We start from the raw sequence: 25,134 nt of genomic DNA on the forward strand, positions 1-25,134 counted from the left end.
CATCCGAGGTCAAGTAGAAAAATTTCTGACTGGTGTCGATAGAGACAACACAGTCTCACACCCATGGCGTCAATATTTGACGACACTTGACCATGCGTCAATATGTTGACGCGGAGGGTATACCTTTCGCGTCACTTTTTGACGAACTGGGGACTTCAATACTATTAGGTACGCGAAATTAAACAGTTGTCAACTGACATTGGGGTTAGGGATAGGTTTGGGTAGGGATGTCATTATGTAAATCTAACCCTAAACCGACGCGAAAATGGTAGAAAATGGTAAGAAAATAGGAAAGAGAATTTCGCGTACCTGATAGTATTGAAGTCCCCAGTTCGTCAAAAAGTGACGCGAAAGGTATACCCTCCGCGTCAACATATTGACGCATGGTCAAGTGTCGTCAAATATTGACGCCATGGGGTGAGACTGGGTTGATAGAGATAGTTAAGGATACTCTGATAGTGGGAGATTCAAATTTAGCCCGTATCCCTAATTTTCTGGACAAAACTGTACAGGTAGACATCTTTCTGGGTGCCAAGTTCTACCACATTCGAGGGGTCCTGAAGAAAGAGAACCCCGACCTTCAATGCAGAAAGTAATTTTATACGTTGGTCTGAACCAGGTGTGCCTCATAAGCCTTGAAAAGTGAAGCCTCTGGCTCTTTGATCCCCCCCTGGTGGCTGACTGCAGTACAAGTCCTAAACCCCGCCTTCTCCATTCAAACGAATGGGCCTTTGCTCTAAAAAAAAAAAAAAATTACACTTCCAATAAAAGTTTCCAAAAGATGGTTTTGGTCCTTTCAAGTAGTTGTTATCACGCTGATATATGTTCAAGTCTTCATTATTGTGGTAAGTTTCATTTTAGCTAGTAATTTGATGCTATAGAAAGGGGGCGTGTCGTTATGATTGGCATGGTTGAATTGGTCGCGAGAACGTTTGGGCAGAAGTTTGATACCGCGGCTCTGCCTCTGGCTCCACGGACAATTCCTTCTGCGCATGCCTTGGCTCCAAACTGACGTTTTTGGTCAGAAATTTTTGGCTTCAATTCATTACAAAGGTGGGAGGCGACGTCGCGTCGTCCATCTTTTTTTACAGTCTATGGTCTGAACAACTGCTTGGGTAAAAAACATCATCATACATTAAAACAACTTCAACGTTTGCTTTATCTGCTCTAACCTCAATGAGGATTAACTCAAAAATAAAATATTTAGGATAAAAGGTATATGCACACACTGAAGGCTTTTATTTATTAAAGAAATTTTCTTTTATTGTTGATTTTTCTTTTACTTTTTGTGTTGTATAGTTTATTTAAAATACCTTGGGCTTTTTATTTGTTTATGGTTTTTATTTTTATTTTTTTGCTAAACCTTTTTGAAACCTGATGTGATGGAGACCGGAAAAAGCATGTGCCAGTGCATTCTCTTGCCATTTGGCAGAGTTACATTCCCCTAATCTAACCCCAACCCCAAGCGACAATGATATAAAAATAGAAAAAAGAGAAAACAATACAGACCATGACGGGACACGAAAAGAAAACTATTTATAGAAAAATGTATCACATTTTTTCGTGACTATAACACCACTTTCCGTGATATCAAGTTGCATTAATAGGACAAGACAGTACTTGTGTCATTCACTAGAACATCCAAGTAACTTTGCGCGATCCCACAGTCTAAAAACCCCTGGCTTAGGAGAAATGAAAAGGAAACAAATGCAACTTGTTCAAGTTCATTAGGGCCGAGCTATAAAATTAATGAATGGAAAGCTGAAAAATTGAGAATTGTTTTAGTTTTTGGAAATTTCCGGACCCTTGTGAGATGCTGCTCTCTATTTAATCTCACTGAAATCTATCAGAAATAATTGAGATATTAACAAAGACGTTTTTCTTCTTATGAGTATTTGAATAAATATATATAACCCTAATATTAATTTAATTTTTTTCCTAAATGATCTACAATATGTTGGATGCTGTTTGCTCATTTTAATCCAACTGTTGAATGAGAGACTGGGAAAACAATAGAGAGAAATATCACGGTCCTGGTTGGATAGTTCTGAGTCTGGATAGAGAACTGTAGTGTGGGCCTGTGTGGCGAGACAGAAAGGGAATGTGTGGAGGTGTAGGCTGAGGAATAGGGAGCAAGGATGATTACTGTTGACAGGGACTGCAGGCATCATATCAGTGATACAAGCTTCCCTTTCCTCATAAGCAGACCCTCTCTGAGGAACTGAGACTGGACTGAAAAACATCTGGAGTGCGGTGATGTACACATTTCAAAGAGCACGATGCTGCTTTGACAACATTCAACGGTTTCACCAGGGGACCGTTCTTGATGTGCAGCAATATAACTGGAAACAATGTGATATAACCATCAGAATCCTATAATTTGTTGGGAACGTTGCATTGTCCACATATCAAATAGTTGCAAATTGGCAAAACTAATGTTTGAGCCCACAAGACCTTGACTGAGGTCATGTATGGAAACTGTGGTAGAAGTCAAAAATGGAAACCACTATACTCTTATAAAATGTACTACATAATGCCATAGAAGAACCATTTTGGTTGGTTCTATAGAGATTTAAAATATAAAAATTATTTTTTAGAAACCTTGTATGCATATCGGAGTAAAATGCCAGTTCAGGTTTTTATCAACTTCTTGGCTTTTATTTGGAATGAAACTTAGAATTCAAAGTTTATTAAAGACATCTTGCTCAATGTAGGAACAAGTTAATGGATTATAAATATTTGTAATTGATACAATGTTTGTATTGCACAATTATATCTTCTAAGTATGTGAGTTTTAGCAGTGCACCTTTGCTGTCCAGCAGTCTGAATATTTGTGTGCACAAATAGGGGTGGAGGTGGACAGGCCATTGCCTGCTTGTCGCCTGAAGGTATTCTCCTGAGGCATCACAATCATACGTGGAAAGGCTCTTGACGCTTTTCCTTGCTAGATGCGGAGCGGCACAGTGGCCGTCGTGGAGCCAACCCCAAGAACACAAACAGAGGTGCTGCGTGAGCCACAAATCCTTGCTTCCTCTCAAACTTCCAGCCTGCTTTTTTCCTGTCCAAATTCCATAGCCATTAAACTTTTCCTGGCAGCCAGTCAGAAAACAACAGAGCAAACCTCACCCAGAAGCCCCCCCCCCATCCCCTGAGCTCCACACCAGCACTCTGGATATCGGCAGTCGAGCTCCTTAAATAAAAGTTTGACTTCATTGTTGTTTTTACCATGGATCGGGTTTCCTCCGAAGTGTCTACCGGTCTTCAAAAGGGGCAAAATTAGGTGTTGGTGAAAGCGTGGCTCCTTTTAATTCTATTTAGTCTCCACTGTGTCTGACTTTATCTTTAAATAGCACAGAAATTATGTTAAACAGGTCTAGAATAGCAGAGATTAAATCTGTTTTTGTTAAGATCCTTTGGTTCATTGGCAGCCATGCAATCAAAACCTAAGGTTCAATAACTGACACACTGCAGGCTGTGATTGATAAATTTTTTATTCATTAACTTTGATTATATATATTTTTACATGAAGCTTTTATGCTTTTATCCAAATCAACGTACTGTTCATTTATGCAAAACACATTTTATTAGTACATGCAATCCCTGGAAAACAAACCCATGACCTTGGCATTGCCAGTGCCATGCTTTACCAGTTAAGCTACAGGAACACTCAGGTGATAAATTAAACTGTCAAAGTATGTATTATCAGACTAACAATGTCTCAATATCTGTAGTTCTAGGTTGCCCCCAAATTTCTCAAAAAGTCTGTCAGTGTTTGTCTTACCTTGCCTCTTCTCTTTACCTCTCCGGGGGAATCCCTTGAGGGTTTCAAGGTTAGGCCAGCTGCTGTGAGCTGTAAAAGGCAGGGCAAAAATGATTGAGAGTAGAGAGAAGTACGTGTGAGTCAGGGGTCAGATCTTTACCTGCTAAATGAGAACAATCTGGAACAGTTGGGAACTGTGAGTCAAACTAAGAACAAAAAAAGACAAAGATGTGCTAGATAGACAGTTGGGTATAAAAGAAACTAAAATTAGGCCTGTAGCGTATGCCCAGCATGAAGATAAGTTTGGATGTTTTATCAGGATTGGAGATGCACCTTATTATAATAACTTGAATGAAATCTGTATGCCTTCATTAGTTTTAATGCTGCAAGGAGAGAGTTCCGGTCTTTAATGTATATGGATGTAGAGAAATGAAAGCAGGTGACAGGGAGCAGTCGTGATGGTGTGGTGGATGGAGACAAGTGCAGACGGGGCTGTAGACAGAATGTCGGATCTTGTTCCCCTCTACAGCTCATTTTCAGCAGTGTTATAAAAATCAAAGGCCAGTTTTAAGTGTATCAAAAGGCTGTTTTGTGTGTCACAGGATTAAGACAATCCTCCACTATGTCCAGCTGTTGTGTGCCTTACTGTTTTCGCCAACAATGTTAATTAATTTTTTTCTCACTGTTTCTCAACACATCAATACATTTTTTGTGTTTAAAAGTGTTTTATGATGAAAATATATATTTTTGGAAATGAAATGACTTGCAAGGACTAATTTCATAGCAGTTATAGACGGTTTCAGCAGTTACAACATAAACAAGCGGCTTTCGTGGTCATCACGTAACTTCCGGTAAACTCCGCGAAGAATAAATAACAACAAAGTCCTTTTAAATTAGTTTATTTATATAACAAGCAAAATATACAACACGTAGATTACATAGGAACCCAAAACATTTGTTATTTTCGACGAGGTATTTGTTTAATAGTTCAGTTTCAGCAACTAGTCAGACCATTAAACAAACAGACACCGGAAATAAAGTTCGGAGCCTACGCTTATCGCGTCACCGCACGTGCGCCTGATGAAACGGTCTATAAATGTATTTGAAATACACAATTATATATTTTTCAAATAAAAACATTACGCTTGATAGCAGATCTGGTTTCTTTTACATCATAACCCAATGTCGGCTTGATGTCAAAACCCAATGTCAGATAGATGTCAAAAGCAAATTTCAGCCTGACGTCAAAACCCAATGTTGTACCGATGTTATAACCCAACTCAGACTGACGTCCAAACCCAACTTCGGTATGAGGTCAAAATAAAATGTCGGATTGACGTCATGACCCAACGCAGACGTCAAACCCAATGTTGGATGAATGTCAAAACACAATATCGGGTTGACCTTGGAACCCAATGTAAAGTTGACGTCAGAACCCAACATCGGATTGACGTCAGAACCCAACGTTGTATTGACGCCGGAACCCAACGTCGGAATCAAATGTCAGGTTGACGTCAAATCCCAACGTCTGCATGACGTCCAAAAACAACATCATATTGATGTCATAACCCAACGTCGGACAGATGTCAAAGCCCAACGTTGGACAAATGTCAAAACCCAACGTCAGACAGACGTCAAAACCCAACGTCTAGAAGACGTCAAAACCAAATGTCAGCCTGATGTCAAAACCAAATGTCAGCCTGATGTCAAAACCCAATGTTGTACCGATGTTATAACCCAACTCGGACTGACGTCGAAACCCAACTTCGGCATGAGGTCAAAATAAAATGTCGGATTGACGTCATGACCCAACGCAGATGTCAAAACATAATATCGGGTTGACCTTGGAATCCAATGAAAAGTTGACGTCAGAACCCAACATCGGATTGACGTCAAAACCCAATGTCAGATTGACGTCAGAACTCAACATTGGATTGACGCCAGAACCCAACGTCAGAACCAAATGTCAGGTTGACGTCAAAACCCAATGTCTGCTTGACGTCCAAAAACAACATCATATTGATGTCATAGCCCAACGTCGGACAGATGTCAAAACCCAAAGTTGGACAGATGTCAAAACCCAACGTTGGACAGATGGCAAAACCCAACGTCGAACAGACGTCAAAACCCAACGTCGGTCAGATGTAAAAAACAAACGTCGGACTGACGTCCAAACCTAACGTTGTACTTATGTCAAAACTCAACTCTGACTGACGTCAAAACTCAACTCGGACTGGCGTCAAAACCAACGTTGACATGATGTCATAACCCAATGTCCACTTGATATCAAAATCCAATGTCGAATTGACACTAAAACCCAACGTCGGACAGATGTCAAAACCCAACAAAACCCAACGTCGAACAGACGTCAAAACCAAACATCGGTCTGACATCAAAACTCAACTCGGACTGACGTCAAAACCCAACGTCGGCTTGACGTCTAAAAACAACATCGTATTGATGTCATAAACCAACGTCGACTTGATGTCATAACCCAATGTCCACTTGATATCAAAATCCAATGTCGAATTGACACTAAAACCCAACGTCAGACAGACGTCAAAACTCAACAAAACCCAGCATCGAACAGACGTCAAAACCAAACATTGGTCTGACGTCAAAACCTAACGTTGTACTGACGTCACAACCTAAAGTTGGCTGTTGTCAAAACCCAACATCGGACTGTTATCAAAACCCAAAGTTGGTTGACGCCAAAACACAACGTCGGGTAGATGATGGAAATGAAAACATCAAGATGTGTATAAGGATACTGTTTTCAACATTGAATTTTTTGCTAATAGATGCTTAGGATGTAAAATTTTTTACATATAGCTATACTTGGATTTATCAAATTGCTTAATATAATGTGCCTAATAGCTGTAGTTTTTTATTATTAACAAAAAAATATTACAGAATGTCTATATTTAGACAGTTCTATATTTAGAAACTTAAGTAAAAATGCATGAATGCATGTTTACATCCCTGAAGTATGCTCCTAACCAGTGTGTATTCTCGTTGCCCCACTGGGCTTGCATCGTTTTTCTCACAATCCACAGTGCGATTCATTCAATATGCCACCTCTGCTCTGACCTCTGCCTGTTGTTTTCCCAAAAGTTCTCCGATATCTCATTTCAAACAGAGCTGTCGCTGACCAGAGAAGTATCACTGACTGAGAAGGCAGACTACATAGTGTGCTCGTGGGACACGACCAGCGACTAATTAGATTTGTCCAGAAGAGTTTAAAATGTTTTTCTCAAAGATGAGAAATCTCAGGACAGTCCAAGTTTAAAAATAATGTTGTTTTTATTTGCTTTATAACCCGAATACTTTTTTCTAATCACTTGAACACAAGAATCTATGTTAACATATGCTGAGAGTATAAATGAATGCAAAGTAGTAATTTTGTTATTACAAGACAATTATATTATATTATATTATATTATATTATATTATATTATATTATATTATATTATATTATATTATATTATATTATATTATATTATATTATACTTTAATAATAGAAGTAAAAATGTAACTAAATGCATAAATTAAAATGTGGCTTTCGCCTCCTTATATGCTTACACCATAGTGATTATGTAAACAAACACGTTCTTGTGTGTATCAACGTGCCAAATTTAATTGCAAATAAATCCAGTTGCTGTTTTTATGTTAACCACACAGCAAGTATTTTGCTTCTGGTTATGTTGAATTGCTTGTGATTTTTTCTTCATTTTTTTATCCGCTTTGAAGAAAAGCATCTGCTAAATGATTAAGTGTCAATGATGTGGGGTGTAAACATTTTTCTAGTTTCAAAGGGTGCGTGACCGGGTGAATGAGAACCACGGGTTTAGCTGAAAAGCAGCCAAAGAAACAACCAAATGGAATAAACAATAAAAACAAACAACTGTAAAGCCTTCAGCCTAATCCTCTATAAAAGTGTAATTCTTTCATAAAAGAAACAGATTCCAGTTGTGGCTAGCCTGTTGGCACGCTCACAAACTGGTAGGCATCAGGCCAAGCAGGTTGCCCCCATGGGGCAGTTCCAGCCGCTCCTGTCTGAGATTTGAGCCTTGTGTGTCTGCACCATGCGGCTCAATGTCCGACAGACGTGAGCGCAACACGCAAGTCTGGCATTACCACCGCACACATGCTAATCCTGCCCAGACCAAACAGCTTACCCCGGCCGAGAGGGAACATGCTCTTGAAAGCAGGTGTTAATTAGAGCCAGCACGGTGCGGTGGTGCCGCTGGTGTATGTATGTTTGTGAAGAACGGGTGGGCTTCTGCACTGTGACATCATAGCTGTACCTTCCCACCGAGGGAAGCGGACGCCGACAGGACTTTCATTGTTCGGTGGGAACGGGATACATGTGTTAGAAATCCTCCTCCCACGTGCCGCAAACGCAGACTCGGATTGAAACCCAAACCCGGGCCCAGGAGCACCGTGCTGATGAAAGACAGTGTTAAGGCTCCAGAAATCTCAGCCTGTCACGCCAAGGCTCAGCCATCGCCACCCCCGCCCCCTGCCTATGGCCTTATGGGAGATGGAGTCTGGGTGTGGGGGAGGTTGGAAGGGGGAAATGGTTGGAGAAAAAATACAGTGGGTGTTGAGGGGATGTATAATTAACATTTTTCAATACTTTAAAAAGGCCAAAATCTCAAACTTTTATAAAAACTCATTGTTCATTTCTGTGCAAGATCGCAAAATGAATCACTGTACATTTTCTTATGCAGTGTGATATATAAAATGTTCATAATCTTTTGAAAATTCCACCTGCCCATGCAAGCAGTTCTGCCTATACTGTTGTTCAAATTTAAGCAGTTTATTTTATATATCACATGAGTAGTCCCATAGGCATCAGAACCATTATATGTGGGTGGGACAAAACACAACCCACCCACTTTTTAAGACCAATGATATAATTGGACCCACTAATTTTTTCTCTAATTTAGCGGATATGTCTGTTCACTTGTCAGAGCACCGTCAGTCAAATCCATTTCCAACATGATCTGACGGAATGTCAAGTTATAGTTAAGAAAATTTTTATTAATTTATTTGTGTCCATGGCACGAAATTCAGCTTTTTTGTGTCCATGGCACGACTTTCTTTTTCTTTTCATTTTATGTATTTTTTTCTCTTTTTTTCCTGTTTTTAAATCATTGTCGCTTGGGTCTGGGGTTGGATTTGGGGTTTTTGTGTTAGGATGTATTTTTATGTATTGATTTCTACATGTTTTTCTTCTGCTTTTAAAATTATTCTCGTCTAGAGTTGGGGTTAGAAGTGGGATTTGGGTCTAAAAATGTAACAGAAAGTGATTCTAACCCCAACCCCAAGTGACAATCAAAAAATAGGAAAAAACAATGAGAAAACAATACATAAAATGAAAAGAAAAAGAAAGTCGTGCAACGGACACAAAAAACTATTTATAGAAATTCGTGCACAAGTCACAAAAAAGCTGAATTTTGCCATAGATACAAATAAATTAATCAAATTTTTCTTGACTATTATTCAAATTTCCGTGAGATCAGTCTGTCAATTTCACATTTCACTCCGTTCCTCGTTTTAGCTGCAGCCATAACTTCCACGCTGCAGCTTCCTTAAATCCATTCCACTTGGCTCATTTAGAGTCCATATAAATTAAACTCCATTTAACGTTTTTACTACTTCTGCCTGTTGCCCGACCGCAACACAACAAGGTAAAAACAAAGTGTTTAAGCTATAAAAGCAATTGTTTAATTAAAAGGCACCAGAATATAAGTAAATGGCATCTACTCCAGTAAATGTTTTGGACCCACCCACATTTTATTTTTGCTTCCAACACCCATAAGTAGTCCATATTTGCCATTCTTCCCGGACACGTCCTTGCTAGGATTTGAGTGCGTCTTCCGGAAGTTGTATTTGTCGACCGCATACGTAATAGAGAATTATTATAATTATTACAGAAAAGCAACCGTTACATTTTAAGGTAAGAATGAAACTACGATTGTATGTCTTATGTTTTTAACTGAATAGTGTATGCGGTCAACAAATACAACTTCCGGAAGACGCACCGAAATCCTGGCCATTACGTGTCCGGGAAGAATGGCACGTATGGTCACCCTATTTCAGTATTTGTTTATACGTCCATTTATTTTATTGGTCAATTTTTAGGCCGACACAGTGGCTTAGTGCCTCACAGCAAGAAAGAATGATGGACTGTAAGTTGGACTGGCCATTTATTCCTGGTGTTCCCTGCCTGTGGCTCAGGATGCTGGGAAGGGCTCCCTCCCCTCGTGACCCTGTAGTATCCTGCAAGCAGATTTGCAGGATAGATGAATGCTATTTTTTATGAATTATTGTTAAGTACTCTAATACTTATACATTAAAATTAAAATGCAAACAAGTAGAGAAATAAGTAATCCAGTAAGAACACAGAAATGCATTTGTTTAAAGCTCATGTGGCTTTATTTTTAGATGGAGATCTTGCATGAAGCTTACTTCCCGTACCAGAAGTGTTCTCATGGTTCTAGCAAGCAGAGGGATGTTGAGTGAGATGACCCAGAACTAGAGGTCCTCCGGTGCCCATTCACACACACACACACACACACACACACACACACACACACACACACACACACACATTCTGGTTTCCATGTTTTGTGGGGACATTCCATAGACGTAATGCATTTTATACCATACAAACTGTATATTCTATTCCCCTTACCTGCCCCATTCCCTAACCCCAACCATCACAAAAACCTTTCTTGTACCTTTGATTTTCAATAAACATCATCTTGTTTGATTTATAAGCTTGTTTCCTCATGGGGACATCAAAATGTCCCCACAAGGTCACAAAAACACTGGTATTCCTATCTTTGTGGGGACAATTGGTCCCCACAACGTGATAATTACCAGGTACACACACACACACACACACACACACACACACACACACACACACACACACACACACACACACATCCATGTATAATATATTGTACAGGACCGAGTCAAAGAAATGTAGACATTTAAAACACTCAGTAGGTTTACATTAGTAGGGTTGAAACAATCATGCGTTTTGCATTTAAATATCCCATCATAGGTTAATTTAAACCAAATAGTTAGATTTGTCCATATTAAATCCAACCATGGGTTAAAACATCCTTGCTTATTGGGTGTATTCTATTGGAGTTGAAATGAACACAATCTACTTTTGAAAAGTTGAAAAAAGTTTTAAACGTTTAAATCGATTTGATTTTCATGTCTCAGTGGTGTATGAAAAAATACCAGATGTAAAATAAATGGCAATAATACTAAGGAAAAATTTAGGGAATGTTGAAATGTATACTGTGACACTTTTTTGAGCCTCTCAAAGTATGTACTAGTTGATCCCAAGTCATCTATTACGGAGACAATAAATAATGGGGAAATAACTTTTATTGATCATTTACAGTCCTTGCTGTGGTTCTGTTTCACTCAGCTGGGCATCTCACAGGCTTAGCAACCTTAAGTTGCCAGGATCAATAGTATTGGGCATTAAACCACTGTGGCAGATACAGGATCAGATGAAACTATCAGACAAGACTTCTTTTGTTTGGTGGAGGGCTGTCTGGGACACTTTGGAGAGTGAGACAGGAGGAGGTGGACAAAGAGATCACAGTGATGAATAGCCACTGTGGTGCTCAAATATGGGCTTCCATGTGCATGTGGTTCCCTTTCTGTCCTTATTTAGAAACATTTAATGGAAGCGATTTGGAACATATTTGGGCCTTTATGGTTTAACTAAACAAGCTTGTGTAGAGATAGAGATATGTACAAAAATATATAATAGAGAGAGAGAGAAAAAAGAAAAGGTTCACAGGCTGGGATTTAAACTCAAGTCACCTGAAGCACTACTGTGCATAAGATCTTAGATCACAAAACGTATGACCATTTTCAGTGTGTAATTTTCTTTATACTAAAATTTATGTGGCTCATTTGGTTGTAGAGCATTGTGTAGCTGCGCAAAAGGTAATGGAAACACATAATTATAAAATGTGGAGCTTGTAAGCTTGTCGAGCAATGTACAGTAAATTGCTTTGAATGAAGTGTCTCCCAAATGCATGAATATTAATATTACCTTTACCAGCTTAATATACCTGTACAGATATAAGTAAGCCATTTGTAGGTTGAATTCGCAATATCATTAAGGGGAAATGATATTGCGATTATTCCTATTTAAATAGAAAAATATTGAAACTCTTTGGTTATTTTTAAGCGCGATGCTAATGGTCTAATCAGATTCAATGGATTGTGCTAAGCTATGCTAAAAGTGGTACCGCCAAACCTGGATATCTGCTGAATGGATTCCAAAACGGTAAAAATAAGATGTTTAACTCTAGGAAAGCAGGAAAATGAGCATATTTTCAAAAAAGTGTAGTGTCCCTTTAACATTTTCTAAATTCATGTCATCTTGAATTTTTTATGGTGCTGTGTATGGATCCTGTCAGTCTTAGGTCCTTTACTGAGATAAATAAAAGTAAGTCTTAAAAACAGAAGAGATTATTAATAGATTAAAACAAATTTCCTTTCTAGTTTTGGTTATACGAGCCTCCGAACGAACATGGCAGGAAGTCCCGCATAATTTAAAACTGTACAGATCTGGCCCGTCTTGAATGATTGTGCAATGAAACAGCGAGATTTAGTCCTCCTGTGGGAATCACTCATCATTACAGGGGCTTTTGAGGGGGGGCACAAATCTTCACTGACCATATCCTCTAAATAGTAGCTGTTTCAAAAGTCCTTACAAACACACATGCACACACACCTGAACATGCGATATGTGGATCCAAATACACACACGTGCATTTTTCTTTCTTTTCCGTGCAAGTACTGTCTTGGGAGGATGTGAGGAAGCTATTGCACATTTCCTGTTTCTTCCACTCCTCCTTCCCAGCAGTTTCTTCCCTGTGCACGAGAGCAAATATCAGACTGTTGTGTATAAAATGAGTACACCCTAAAAACAGCTGGGTTACCTCAACCCCCCGTTTATGGGGTAAATTATCGACAAACCAGCAAACATTTGGGTTAAATTAACCTAGAAAATGTACATATTTGACCCAACCATACTGTAGGTTGTCTTAAGACCTACCCAGTCTCATGTAGATGCGTATAAATAGTGTGAAAATCATGCAATACATATACGCCAAATTCCACTTCGGCATATATATGATACAGTAGCCCTTCCCATTTGCTAAACTGAGCTTTTCATTTTATTTGTCATTTTATTTATCTGTTTTTTAAACCATTTTCGCTTGGGTTAAGGGTTAGATTTGAGATTTGCTTGGAGTTGGTGTTAGAATTGGGGTTTGGGGTAGGATGTCATTTTTTTATAGTCACGAAAATTTGTATACATTTATTGGTGTCCATGGCACAAAATTCAGCCTTTTTTCGTGCCTTTTTTTCGCGTCACTCAGCAAGACTTTCTTCTTTGTGTCATTTAATGTATTGTTTTCTCTTTTTTTCTATTTTTAAGTCATTGTCGCTTGGGGTTGTGCTTAGATTTGGGGTTTGGATTAGGATGTCTAAAAATGTAACAAAAAAGTAACCCCAAGCGACAATGGTAAGAAAATAGGAAAAAAAGAGACACGAAAAAGAAAGTCGTGCCACGGACACAAAAAACTATTTATAGAAATTTGTGCGAGTGACAAGAAAACGTAATTTGTGCTCAAGGCACGAAAAAAGCTGAATTTCGTGCCATAGACACAAATAAATAAATCAAATTTTTGGTGACTATAACACGACTTTCCGTGAGTTCAGTCTGTATATGAACTATTTAGGTACATGTTGGACCTTTGAGGTACCAATATACTGTATATCTTTGGAGAACTATGTACCTTTGAGGTCCTAATATGCATCCAGCTCTTTTTATTTCTGAGAGTGCAGTTTATTAGACTTATGTGCTGCATTATGATGGAAAGTGATGAAGGGACAAAAGCAGAAATATCAAATTGAGGTATGAATATATTTCTCTTAATAATATCTATACAATGGTGTGCCCCAAAACACTGATAATAATTGCATTTTAAAGAAAAATGCATTTATAATTCCTACTTCCCCCAATACAGATATACAATTTTTATGACATCATTCTGCACTTCAGCTTCTCATCAGATTCCAGACTGTGAGGTAAACTATGCGATTGGCTATTATTTTAAAAGGGGTGGAACCACTCAATATGTCCCGCTCTAACTTCCTGTAAACACATAGGAGGCGGCTGGACATTTTGAGGCACTTCAGTGGGTCTTTAAAGACCGATTTCAGTGAGGTACAATGCCTCCCTGATCCAAATAAATAAACCAAAAATCTCAAGTCTCATGGTTTCTTAGTTGAGCAGTGTGTGAAGGGGCATGACGATGCCTACAGCTGTCAAAGTGAAATGTTGCCTCTGTAAACAATAACACCGTACAGATGGACCACAGCACTGAGGCGAGGCCTGCAAGCCACGCTTTAATTCTGAGCCACCTCCTAGGTCTGACCTGCACATCTCCGGCTATCCATCACACCCCCACCTACCCCTCTAAACTCTCACTGGAGATGCTGATATAATGTGACCAGATCATCTAATGTGATTGTTCTTGATTTTAAAATTTTTCAAAAGCACTACAAATTTATTGTCGTAAAACCTAATGAGGAAACGTAAAAAAATAAAGTTAAATGTATTTGTGTGTGTGCTTGTATTGCAGGTAACAGGACAATTATATTCACCAAGCTTTTACAGTCATGAGATATTTAAAGAATGTTTTTCAGTGAAATATGCATTCAACATCATGCACTGACACCAGGCCTCTTTATTCTTCAGTATGCATGATTTCTTTAGTTTTCCGCAGGTCTAAGTGCCTGTTCATCCTTTTCAGTAGGTGAGACTTCTCTACCATCTGTCTGTCTCTCTCTCTCTCATTTCCTCTCTCTGTTTTACCCCTAGAGAAAAGTATCCGTCCAAATGAGGTCATCGGGCGAATGAACACGAGCTCTCGAGATCACGTTACTAAACATGCGATTTTTCGAAGCCAAAATTAAACAAATCAGTCGGGTTCTGTTTAAATAGTGTGTATGCGCATGTGTCTGTGTCTTTAAGGATAAATCCCCTTCTGTGTTTATTTTATTTAATGTCACAGGTGTAAATGGACCACTGCAGTGCCCGTTTATTAAGAGCACTAATATCATAATTAAGTTTATACGCGTGGTTTATTTTTATAGTCATCACTCAATAGCAATAATAGATGGTGGAAAACACGGTATGAAATGAAGGACTGGATCGTAGCAGCCGTGACTGCGCCGGGTCACCAGAACAACGTGAGACTCGACCCCCACTCTGGGTGTGTATGGAACCATTCCTGCGCTGGTCCACCTCATAGGCCACTAACCTCTGGAGTCTTTGTTTGGCCGGCCGACCCGCGCATAGGCCCACCATTGTGAGTCCCTGGACCCTGGATGCTTTACCACTGTTTTCTTTGGGAAGCAGGAAATTGGATGACTGGCTACCTGCTACAACAACATCCTGTACTTGAGAAGTCATCTCTTCACTCCTACCCACCTATTATTATGCTCTCTGCACAGCTTTACGCCAGAGGTCACCCTGGAGGCTTCTGGTGCGACGGGTGGGTCTGCGTGGGCCTGTCTGACTTCAGGTTGAAATCGATTTTTGTGCCCATCCAGATGTTTCCGTCAAAACTTTGGGGCCAAGAGTGGAGTTTATCCCAATATAGTGAACAAATAGTGTAGGTTGAAAGGATGTTTAATTGCAGTAATGAAATCCAATTTTGCATGTATATGATACGCCAGTCCTTCTTGTTTACTTACGCTTCATCTTCTCTCGTTGTTTTATTTATTGGTTTCTCTTTTTTTTCTGTTATTTTACCATTGTCACTTGGGTTTGTAGTTAGAACAAATTTTTGGTACATAAAACCTAAACCCCAATTCTAACCCCAAACCCAAGCGACAATGGTTTTAAAAAACAGAAAAAAAATGAGAAACCAGTAAATAAAACGACATGAAAAGATGCGCCGTATAAGTGAACGTGAAGAACTAGCGTAGCACACAAAATTGGAAATTGTCGTATATAATACCCAACTTTTCAACTGCCTGCTATTTATAAGCATTTAATGAGAATGGGTTGGTATATAATATAGTAATGTTCTGTTATTATTATTTGGTTTAATGTGATGCTGTGTGATCCAAATAAAGTCCCAGACTGCCATATTGACTTCATTTCCCCACTACACACTCAGTTTACTTTTCTGCGCAGATGTATTTATAATTGAAACAGTATTGAAGGACTCATTTTTTTTAAAGAATAGCTAATAGGCTTTAGTCACAGCCATGAACCATGATTTGCTACTTGCTACTTGGTTGCAGGTGGTTGCATTATAATTCTAGACAGCATGTCATTGGACTAAAATGATAAAATCTGCACAGCGCAGAATAAGTTGTAGACTAAAAGGTCTAAGTTTGATTTCATGGGGTTTGACACAGCAAAGCAGGGTTTACATTAAAGGGATAGTTCACCCAAAAAGAAAATTCTGTCATCATTTACTCACTCTCATGTTGTTACAAACCTGTTTAAATTTCTTTGTTCTGATGAGTATGAAGGAAGATATTTTGAGGAATGTTTGAACCCAACTGACCCATTCACTTCCATAGTAGGAAAAAAGAATACTATGAAAGTGAATGCATTGGGCTCATAAATGGTCTGGTTACAAATATTTCTCAAAATATGAAAAGTTTGGTTCCAAAATGCGATAAACTCCTTTTTTTTAATTGTTACTGTCAAAATCAGTATTGTTTCTGGTCAGTGTTATAAAGTTAATTCTTTATTTTACGCAAAATCCGATATCCGCCGTGTTATTCTGTCATCTTTTCTCCCTTTTTTCAAACCGCAACAAATGCCAATCCTCCTTTTCTACAGAATGCAATAAATCCGCTCAAAAAATCACAGCGCACCATTCCACGCATTGTAAACAATGATGACGGCGCTTTGCATACAATCCTAGTTATCTTCTTTGTACTTCGTAATCAACAAACAAACAAAAACAAAATAATACTGTAGATAGCATTGATAAACCTGTGGTGGTTTTCTGTGGTGGGGAAGAAACGTAAGCCATAAAAATTTTATAATTTACACGAGCACTCAGGTGAGGTAAAAATGCCGGCTGTTGCTTGTTCTCACACAACGGCATCAAGCTTCTGTCATGCTAACACATTGACACAGGGGATCTTATGAAAAACTTTCCATTATTTTACACGAAAATCGAGCAGGACCAAAACATTTAACAGCTGATCGCTGTTAAAAAAGTTCAGCGACGACGTCCCAAGGATGACAGCAGCAATGACAGTGTTCTTAATATAACAAAGTAAGAGTTTTGATTAATGCCATTAATGTATACCACTAGTCAACTAAATGAATATAACATGACAAAGATGAATGCACATTTATATATCGATTCAATAGATTTAAAGCATTTTGAAAAAAAACTTGCCATGGATTTATTGCATTTTTTATTTTTATAATAAATCTTTGAAAATCAAATTATGGATTTTAATTTTTTCTGTTATTATAACCTAAAGATAAAAGGTAATAGTGGTTTTCATCTTGTCATTTTCTTGGTATAGAAAACACATTTTTACCGAAATTCAAAATGGATTTATAACTCTTCATATATTCCTTACATTTATACAGGTTTGCAACAATATGAAAGTGAGTAGATGATGAGAGAATTTTCATTTTTGGGTGAACTTTCCCTTTAAGATTACAACAAAGGGGCTAAAACATCTGAGAAAGAAAAATCACAGTTGTTCTAGGTTTCAAATTATTTATTTATTTTATATGCAACATCTGTTTTATCCATTTCACGTAAAAAAACAAAGAGAGGTACAAAAAAGAAAAATATTATTCAACCAGACAAACCGAGCAATCGGACAACACAATTCTGGGTAAAAACAAATACGTGATATTGAGGCTTTGGCACGATCCTGAGATCCAGTCTGTGTGTGGAGCTTCACAGGTGGTTCTGATCAGGCACCCGCCACCACTGCTGTGTGAAAGAGGTCCAACAACAAACCTTCATCATGCCGTCATGCCTGGAGGTCAAAGCTATTAAACCGGGTCTCGAACAGTTAATATAAATTGTTTTAACACACGTATAATTGGATTTTTACAGGTCTCTGATTTCACTCGATCCTTCCGTGAATGAAAGTCAAACGTGTGGGCTGAAACTGGACGGTGCTTCCAAACCATTGAAGCTCTGTTGATAATTAGTCAAGTGAACAAAGAGAGCAACAGGAAGCAGGAAAACTTTTGTCCATGAAGGGGTGTAAGGGGATATGTGAAGGAACTAGTGAAAAATTGGACATCGAGGTGATCGGGAAGCCGTGATTGTAAATATCTGATTTTTTACTCAGAACTGGGCGAAGCGGCAGAGTCCATCTCATCTGCTTCCAAGTCGTGAGGAGATGCAGGCTGTCCCCCTTTTACTCGCTTCCACTTCATTCTTCTGTTTTGAAACCACACTTTCACCTGTGAACAAAAATGATAGGGGATGCATTTAAACATGATTTGGCGAATAAACTGTGCTTTCTCTGCTGAGCGATTCAAAGGAATTCTGAAGCCAGCAAATCAAAAGATTTGCGACATTATTTCTGACAGCTAAACTCTGAGGACCGCAAGCCTGTGACCCTTGTGCATCCCACTCTGCATTCTCCACGGAAACACAGGAACATGGACCATCTGTTCCCACACTATTTTTACATGCTTTTCTCGACCGAATTTGTCTGCCACTCATTTCGAAAGCAAAGAGTGGCGGGCGGCCAAGATATGTAGGATGCGTCGGAAAATGTAGAGAAAGAGTTGCAAAGGGATTCAGGAGAAGGCCAGAGTTGTGCTGGGATCTGGCATCTGCTTTGGACCTGCAGGCCTGGGAAAACCATCAAGGACCAAGCAAACTGTGGTCTGTGCTTTACCAAAAAAAAGTGTAATTTCTAAAGGCAAACTGATGGACTGATGAGACGACAGATTTACCTTCGTACTGTCAATCATATTTTACACAGACTCATGTAGACTTGATGGATGAGCATTGTCCTTTAAAGAACCTGCAATTTTTACCTAAAAATACCTCTAGCTTGAGTTGATATATCTATTGTACCTGTCTTTCGGTGAGGTCAAGGTTGACAGCGATCTCGTAGCGGCGCAGGCGGGTCAAGTAGTTGTGGTGGGTGAATTCGGCTTCTAGCTCCCGGAGCTGCTCTTTGGTGAAAGCCGTCCGTTCTTTTCTCGCCTTGCAGTTTGAATCGGGCTTAAAGCTTGAATCCTGAATCTCTGAAAGACACAAAATATCAATGTTAAAAATCTAAAAAGTAGTAAAGCTAAAAAGTATCCTGAATGTTTGTTTTTTTATTATTATTCGAACTAAAAAATTAATTTAATATTCACTTCACATTGTCCCCCTAAGATAATTTTTTTTATTATTTCCTTTACTATTGTAAGTGACTTTGAATAAATGTGTCTGTTGAGTGCTTTAATGTAAATGCAATATGACTGAATCAACCTTACTATGTTAGGTTACATCAGTGGTTCTTAAACTTTTCGGTGTGTAGGGTTTATTTATTTGTGCCCCCCAAAGAAATTTCAGAACTTAAAACAATCTCAAACTTAGAATGTGAATGTGAAAAACAAAACATAGTAAATTATACAATGTAGTATTTTTACTTAATAGTCAAATTTTTCTGAGGTTTATACGATAATTTATGTACGGTAAATTAATGTATTTTATAAAACGTCATTACACTGGGGCCCCCTGGCACCATTTTACGCCCCCAAAGGGGTCCCACCCCAGTTTGAGAATCACTGGATTACATCAACAAAAGTTATTTATAGATTTGGATTTGTCTTTTGTATTTTTAACACAAACATTTCAATTGTCACTTTACAAAATGTATTTAGGTTGCTAAATATATTGAGGGCATTCGACAATTCCCGCAGGCACTTTGTGAGTTTTCATGCCTGTTAAGTTAAAACTCTCTGCACATTGTAACATGGTAACAAGTGATTTTGTGGGCCACACGGGCTGCACATTTGTGCAGGGCTCAGGGCAGATCACAGGGTGTTTGTGCCCCCATTAAAACACACTGGATGTTTGGGGGATGTTGGGGTGCTAGAAACTGACCGCAGAGGACTCAAGTTAGCAAGGAATGCGCCGGAACATTGTTAAATCCGCTAACAAAAGAACAAAGGTTTGGATGGGTACAGCTGAAGTGTAAATTTGCCCTCTACATTCCCTGACACTGTAACTAAATCCATGTCAGAACAAGAAAATATAGCTGGTGAGCCGAATAAATTATTGAAAGGCACACATTTTAAAATGTACTCTGATGTAAAGATCTTTAAATCATTTGTGTTGTGGCAGCTTTATTAGTTGTGCCAACCTTACATGAACTCAATTAACATTTGCACCATATAGTAGCACTGAAAATTTGTCGCAATTACTCTGAAATGACTTTAATTTGTCCGTGCAAGAATTTGGCCAGACTATGCAATGAACTCCAGCCAGATGTGAGTGTGAAAGTGGGACAGTTTGCTAGTAACAAGAGAAAATGCTTTCTCACATATGGCAACCTGTGGCCTCTGTTTCTCTAAGAAAGCGCGTCATTATCATCATTAAAGTCCTGTTCATTTAAATGCACTGCCGAGGGTAGTAAATAGAAAGGTGGTGGCAGGTTGGGGGAGAAACACCTGGCACTCTGTGTGCGTGTGCCTCTGAAAAACAGACTCCAATAAATTTCCCCAGAAAAAGCCCATAAACTTGTAGGGAGCAACTTGTGCCCTCACCGCGGTGTCTGGTGGGCATTTGGTATTTTATGTTGAAGGCGCTAAAGTCATTTGTTCAAATGAAGTCAGACTGAGTTGACTTCATTTGACATCAGTTATTGGTAACCAAACCGTAAGGGAACAGTCTTCGTTTGAAGAACAGACAGTAAAAATGTAATTGTAAATTTGAAACGACTACCAGATATATGTAATATGTGCTCCTGCGCTGTAAATGATGTCAAATCAACACATAATTTATGTTACTTTAACTTAACAAATTTAGTTAAACAATTTCAACTTGTCTGTATAAGTCACCATTCAAAACTTGAAATAGTAGGTTGAATTGACTTGAAAAAACAAGTTATTTTAACCTAATGCTCAGTGGTAGAGCATTGTATTAACACCAGAAAGGTTGTGGGTTTGAACCACTGATCTATATAAATGACTGGATTGCGCATAGAACGCTTGACGTAACTGCGTGAGGTGAAGCCAGCGCAGAGTTCGAGCCGCCATCTTGGTATACCCAACCGGCAGAGAGCGTCATTGACTTCCATTCAAAATCATGATCAAAATTTACCCCCTTTACAGCGTATCAGTTACACAAGGTTAATTTTTAGGATATGTGTACGTTAATTATTTGTTAATTCTGTTGTTATTTGCAATGTTTATGTTTTAATCGGGCAGGATAATGGATTTATAAAAAACCGTTAATGTGAGTGTGTCTGTTGCATTTGTTAATGACACGGGTATAAATAAAGTTTTGTTTGACATTCAGCTACACTGTGACGGCGTTATTTCTCTAAATAAGTTTGGGTAACTTGTAAGTTTAGATAACATTACAAAACTAGCAAATTATTGCATGCACATACGGTACAAAGCATGATTATTTATTTAGATTTCAGAATGAGCACGTTTATTGTCATTAATACTAAATATGCTGCGGTCTGTCTGCTGATCTGATACTGTAATAAAGATGAATGTATAATAACTGATTAAAACGCAAAATGTACAACTTTCAGTAAATAACTATTTACATGCTTTGGACGTTTGTGTTGTAATAATGTACAGGGTAACTTCACATATAAAAACGAAGACGAGTAAAGTGATGTTTTATCATTAAAATCTGATAACGTCCATTGATTTAATAGAACGTTTGGGTATACCAACATGGCGGCGCGGTGGCTTCACAAGTGTGACGTCATGCGCAATCCAGTCATTTATATAGATCAGTGGTTTGAACCCAGGGAACACATACTGATAAAAAAATTGTAATACCTTCACTGTAAAAATACTTTGCTGACGTAAATTTTTTGTTGAATCAACTCGGATTTAAAAGTAATTTCAACTAACTATTATTTATCTTGACTAGAGATGAGTTGTTATAACTACAGCTATAGTATAACTTAAATTAAGACTTTTCTCAACTATATTTTATAAGTTGTGACAACTCATCTCTGTTGACATGACTTGTAAATCTAAGTTGATTTAACAAAAATTTTAAGGCAGCAAAGTATTTTTTACAGTGTTTTAATGCACTGTAAGTTGCATAATAAAAACCTGTAGAGCAGAAGTTAAACAAAACATTGATAAAAACTTATTTAAAATGGCCTTTCCTATATGACATTTATTAATGTGAATTATATTTAGAAAACTTATATTTAGTTTTTAGTATATTTAGTTTTATAGTGTATATTAGTATCACTATTTCGTTTTTATGAGTAATGTTTTTTATTTGTCTTCAGGAGTCAAGTTTATTAAGTCTTTATTTCCTCAACCCCAAAAAATGATGAGCACATTATCCGTGATTTTGAATACATTTCGGGAGTGAATATCACATCTGTTGACAATTTCGTGCAATCATACAGTGTCTGCTTGTCATTTCAGGTAAAAACCTGCTGAAAACATAATCGCTACCAGATCTTATTATCATACGCTAGCCAAAACTTTCACACCTTGCATTTCATTAAAAAACTTCCCTTGTCTTGATCATATAAATGTGCTCTTCGAACCCAGCCTCAGTGATGAATATTTTCATGATGTTGAATTTTTCTCCAGTCTAATGGTGAGTGTGTTCTGCTGAGATCCTGTTACTGCTTAACGACAGGAAAATGTCAATGGATAAAAATGCAGAAGTGGGATTGTAGGCAAGCTATATTACAGACGTGGTCTGGCTTGTTTCGACCGCAAGTGATGGAAGGTTACGTTAAGGTAACTCGGAGAGGGAAGTGGTATATTTATCTCCCACATTACACTAAGGCCTGGGTGCGTTATTGTTGAGCTAAGAGTTTTAAAACGTCACACGTTATTGTCTCAGTTTGAGTATTGTCTTGCTGATTTGGCTGATGTACTACTGTATATACAAGCAAATCAAGTACTACTGGCGAAATGTATTTATCTTCCAACATTTTCCCTCATCCCACAAAAGCAAAGCTGTCTCAGTTTCCACAAGTCTGAGAGATGAAATTAATGCCTGCACCAGATGTGCCACAAATACTGAGGTTCACTTTTCCTACTCTCGGAATAGCGTGAAATTAGAAGTACACCGAGAGCTCATTATTACGAGCTCTTCCTATTATGTAGATGTAATCATTTCTGGGAATCATTAGCCTTGACTGTAGCAATTGTTGAAACATTATATTGTCTGAGATATGATGCATGAAAATAGATTTTGGTCCTGACAATAAATACACACAAAAAGTTTCTTTCTATGACTTCACAGTCTGTGCTGTAAAGGTAGATTTAACAATAAAAGGTTTAAATATACCAATAATGCCATATAGTGTAGCACTTTTGATATTTAGCAAAGAATATGCTGGGTTTAGTTACTGCACATCCTTATAATGACCTGAAGTGATTCATAATGTGACCTCTGATTCAAAGTGACCATTTAATCTGCTTACATAGCCGACCTTTAAAGTTTAGGTTCTTTTGGATTCTAATATAACATTTAAAAATTAGGTCTGGGCTAAAAAATGTTAGTGTGACAGATGTGTGTTTGTCCAAACCACCAAACAGGTGCTTGAAAAACAATAGCAGTCATAAAGATGAACTTTACCTAAGAGCTTCCAACAATTGAAGGAAGCAACAGCTGAATAATACGAGTGAAATATGTGTCATCCTTGGTATGCATGAATATGTCAAGCAAAATGTATTACATCCTTAAAGTAGTTTCATCCTGTATTTGGAAAGCACTTTACCAAAACACTACTTAATGCTGTTCATCACTAAGATAAAAAACGTCTGTCATCACAATAATGGCATGTTTAATGTGTATACCAAAAAACACAACATGATCTGTACTGTCAAACACAATACTACACCCATAGTACTACTTTTCTATTTGTATTATTTTCTGAATAGGAAAACATAGAATGATTCACATCTCATATCTCATTCACCATGAAATGACGCACCTGTTATTTCTCTTTTCCGTTTGGAGCTTTTCTTCTCCATGTCGACCGCTGCCACCCTTTGAGGTGAGTATTCTCCCTCTAGACACGCTGTGACTGCTCCAGGCAGTCTATCTCCACCTGCACTGTCCATTTCAGCCCCTACACCAACAGCAACTGCTTCTGCCGCCCCCTGGCACGGCTCCTGCCCTCTGCCTCGTGGTTCGCAGGGAGGAAACTGCCACTCTGCCCGCTGGTACCCGCCGTGCGTCTCGGGATACAGTCTGTCCTCGCGTGGGTATGCGTGGGGCGCCGGCACCAGGCAGGAGCTGGAGAAGTCTGTGTAGGCCAGAAAATCATGCTTCTGGTGCAAGGAGAAAGGGGCCTGTTGGTACGGCTGTAGCCCGGCTCCAGGACCGCCGGTGTGGGGGCTCCTGACGCAGCCCCAAAGAGCACCGCCCGCATGCGGGCTCCGCATGCAACTGCTGGCTGGTTGTTCCATGCTGAAGGGTCACACACACAAACAATATGAAGGCAAGGTCTCCTCAAAGACGCAGCTGTTTGGGTCTGGCACAAGTCAACGTGAGAAACATCCACTTCAGCTTACACGCACATCAGTGTATGCCTTTGCAAATCACACTCGAATACGATCAGGTTGGCCCCAGAACGGAAGTATAAAAGTAGGCGCCTTCCAGCAGTGGCCTTGCTCTCGGTTGTCTTCACTCTGAAAGTGTGTGGTGGGATGCAGGTCTGTTGTAACACATCAACAAACACTCTCTCAGTCTCTCATTCAACTCTAAGACTCACTCACTCCATCCCTTCTCAACTCCACACGCTGCTTTTCACAGTTCAAGGCAATCCTGACAAGTGATCCCTCCTCCTTTTAAAACGTTTAGGTGGGAAAGAGCAGCAAGTTTATGGAGTGTAACGTGAGCTTTCAGAGGAGGAGTCCTGTGGTCCACATGTCGGTACCCCCCAACCCAGCCCTGCCTCATATACTATTAATCATGGGGGATTTTATATGCACATCTAATGGGATTTCCAGGTGCTGGCTTTTAAAGGAACATTGTCTGTAAAATATAAAATGAACACCCACACAGGAAAGTTGTCCGAATCCTTTAAGCTTTTCTTTTCCTCCAAAACCCCATTTTCATTCTTACATTTTT

General features: G+C 38.7%; 1 protein-coding gene across 1 annotated transcript; it reads right to left on the reverse strand.

Annotated features, from left to right (window-relative positions):
* Positions 1-17,556: 17,556 nt before the first annotated feature.
* meox1 (mesenchyme homeobox 1) lies at positions 17,557-24,850 on the reverse strand. Its single transcript, XM_065273278.2, has 3 exons — positions 23,993-24,850; positions 18,919-19,091; positions 17,557-18,293 (listed from the first exon to the last, which is right to left on the reverse strand). The coding sequence occupies exons 1-3, from the start codon at positions 24,468-24,470 to the stop codon at positions 18,171-18,173; spliced, it is 774 nt and encodes a 257-aa protein (XP_065129350.1). The 5' UTR covers positions 24,471-24,850; the 3' UTR covers positions 17,557-18,170.
* Positions 24,851-25,134: the final 284 nt, after the last annotated feature.

This window comes from Paramisgurnus dabryanus, chromosome 1, assembly GCF_030506205.2.
Source record: "Paramisgurnus dabryanus chromosome 1, PD_genome_1.1, whole genome shotgun sequence".
Taxonomy (NCBI): Eukaryota; Metazoa; Chordata; class Actinopteri; order Cypriniformes; family Cobitidae; genus Paramisgurnus; species Paramisgurnus dabryanus.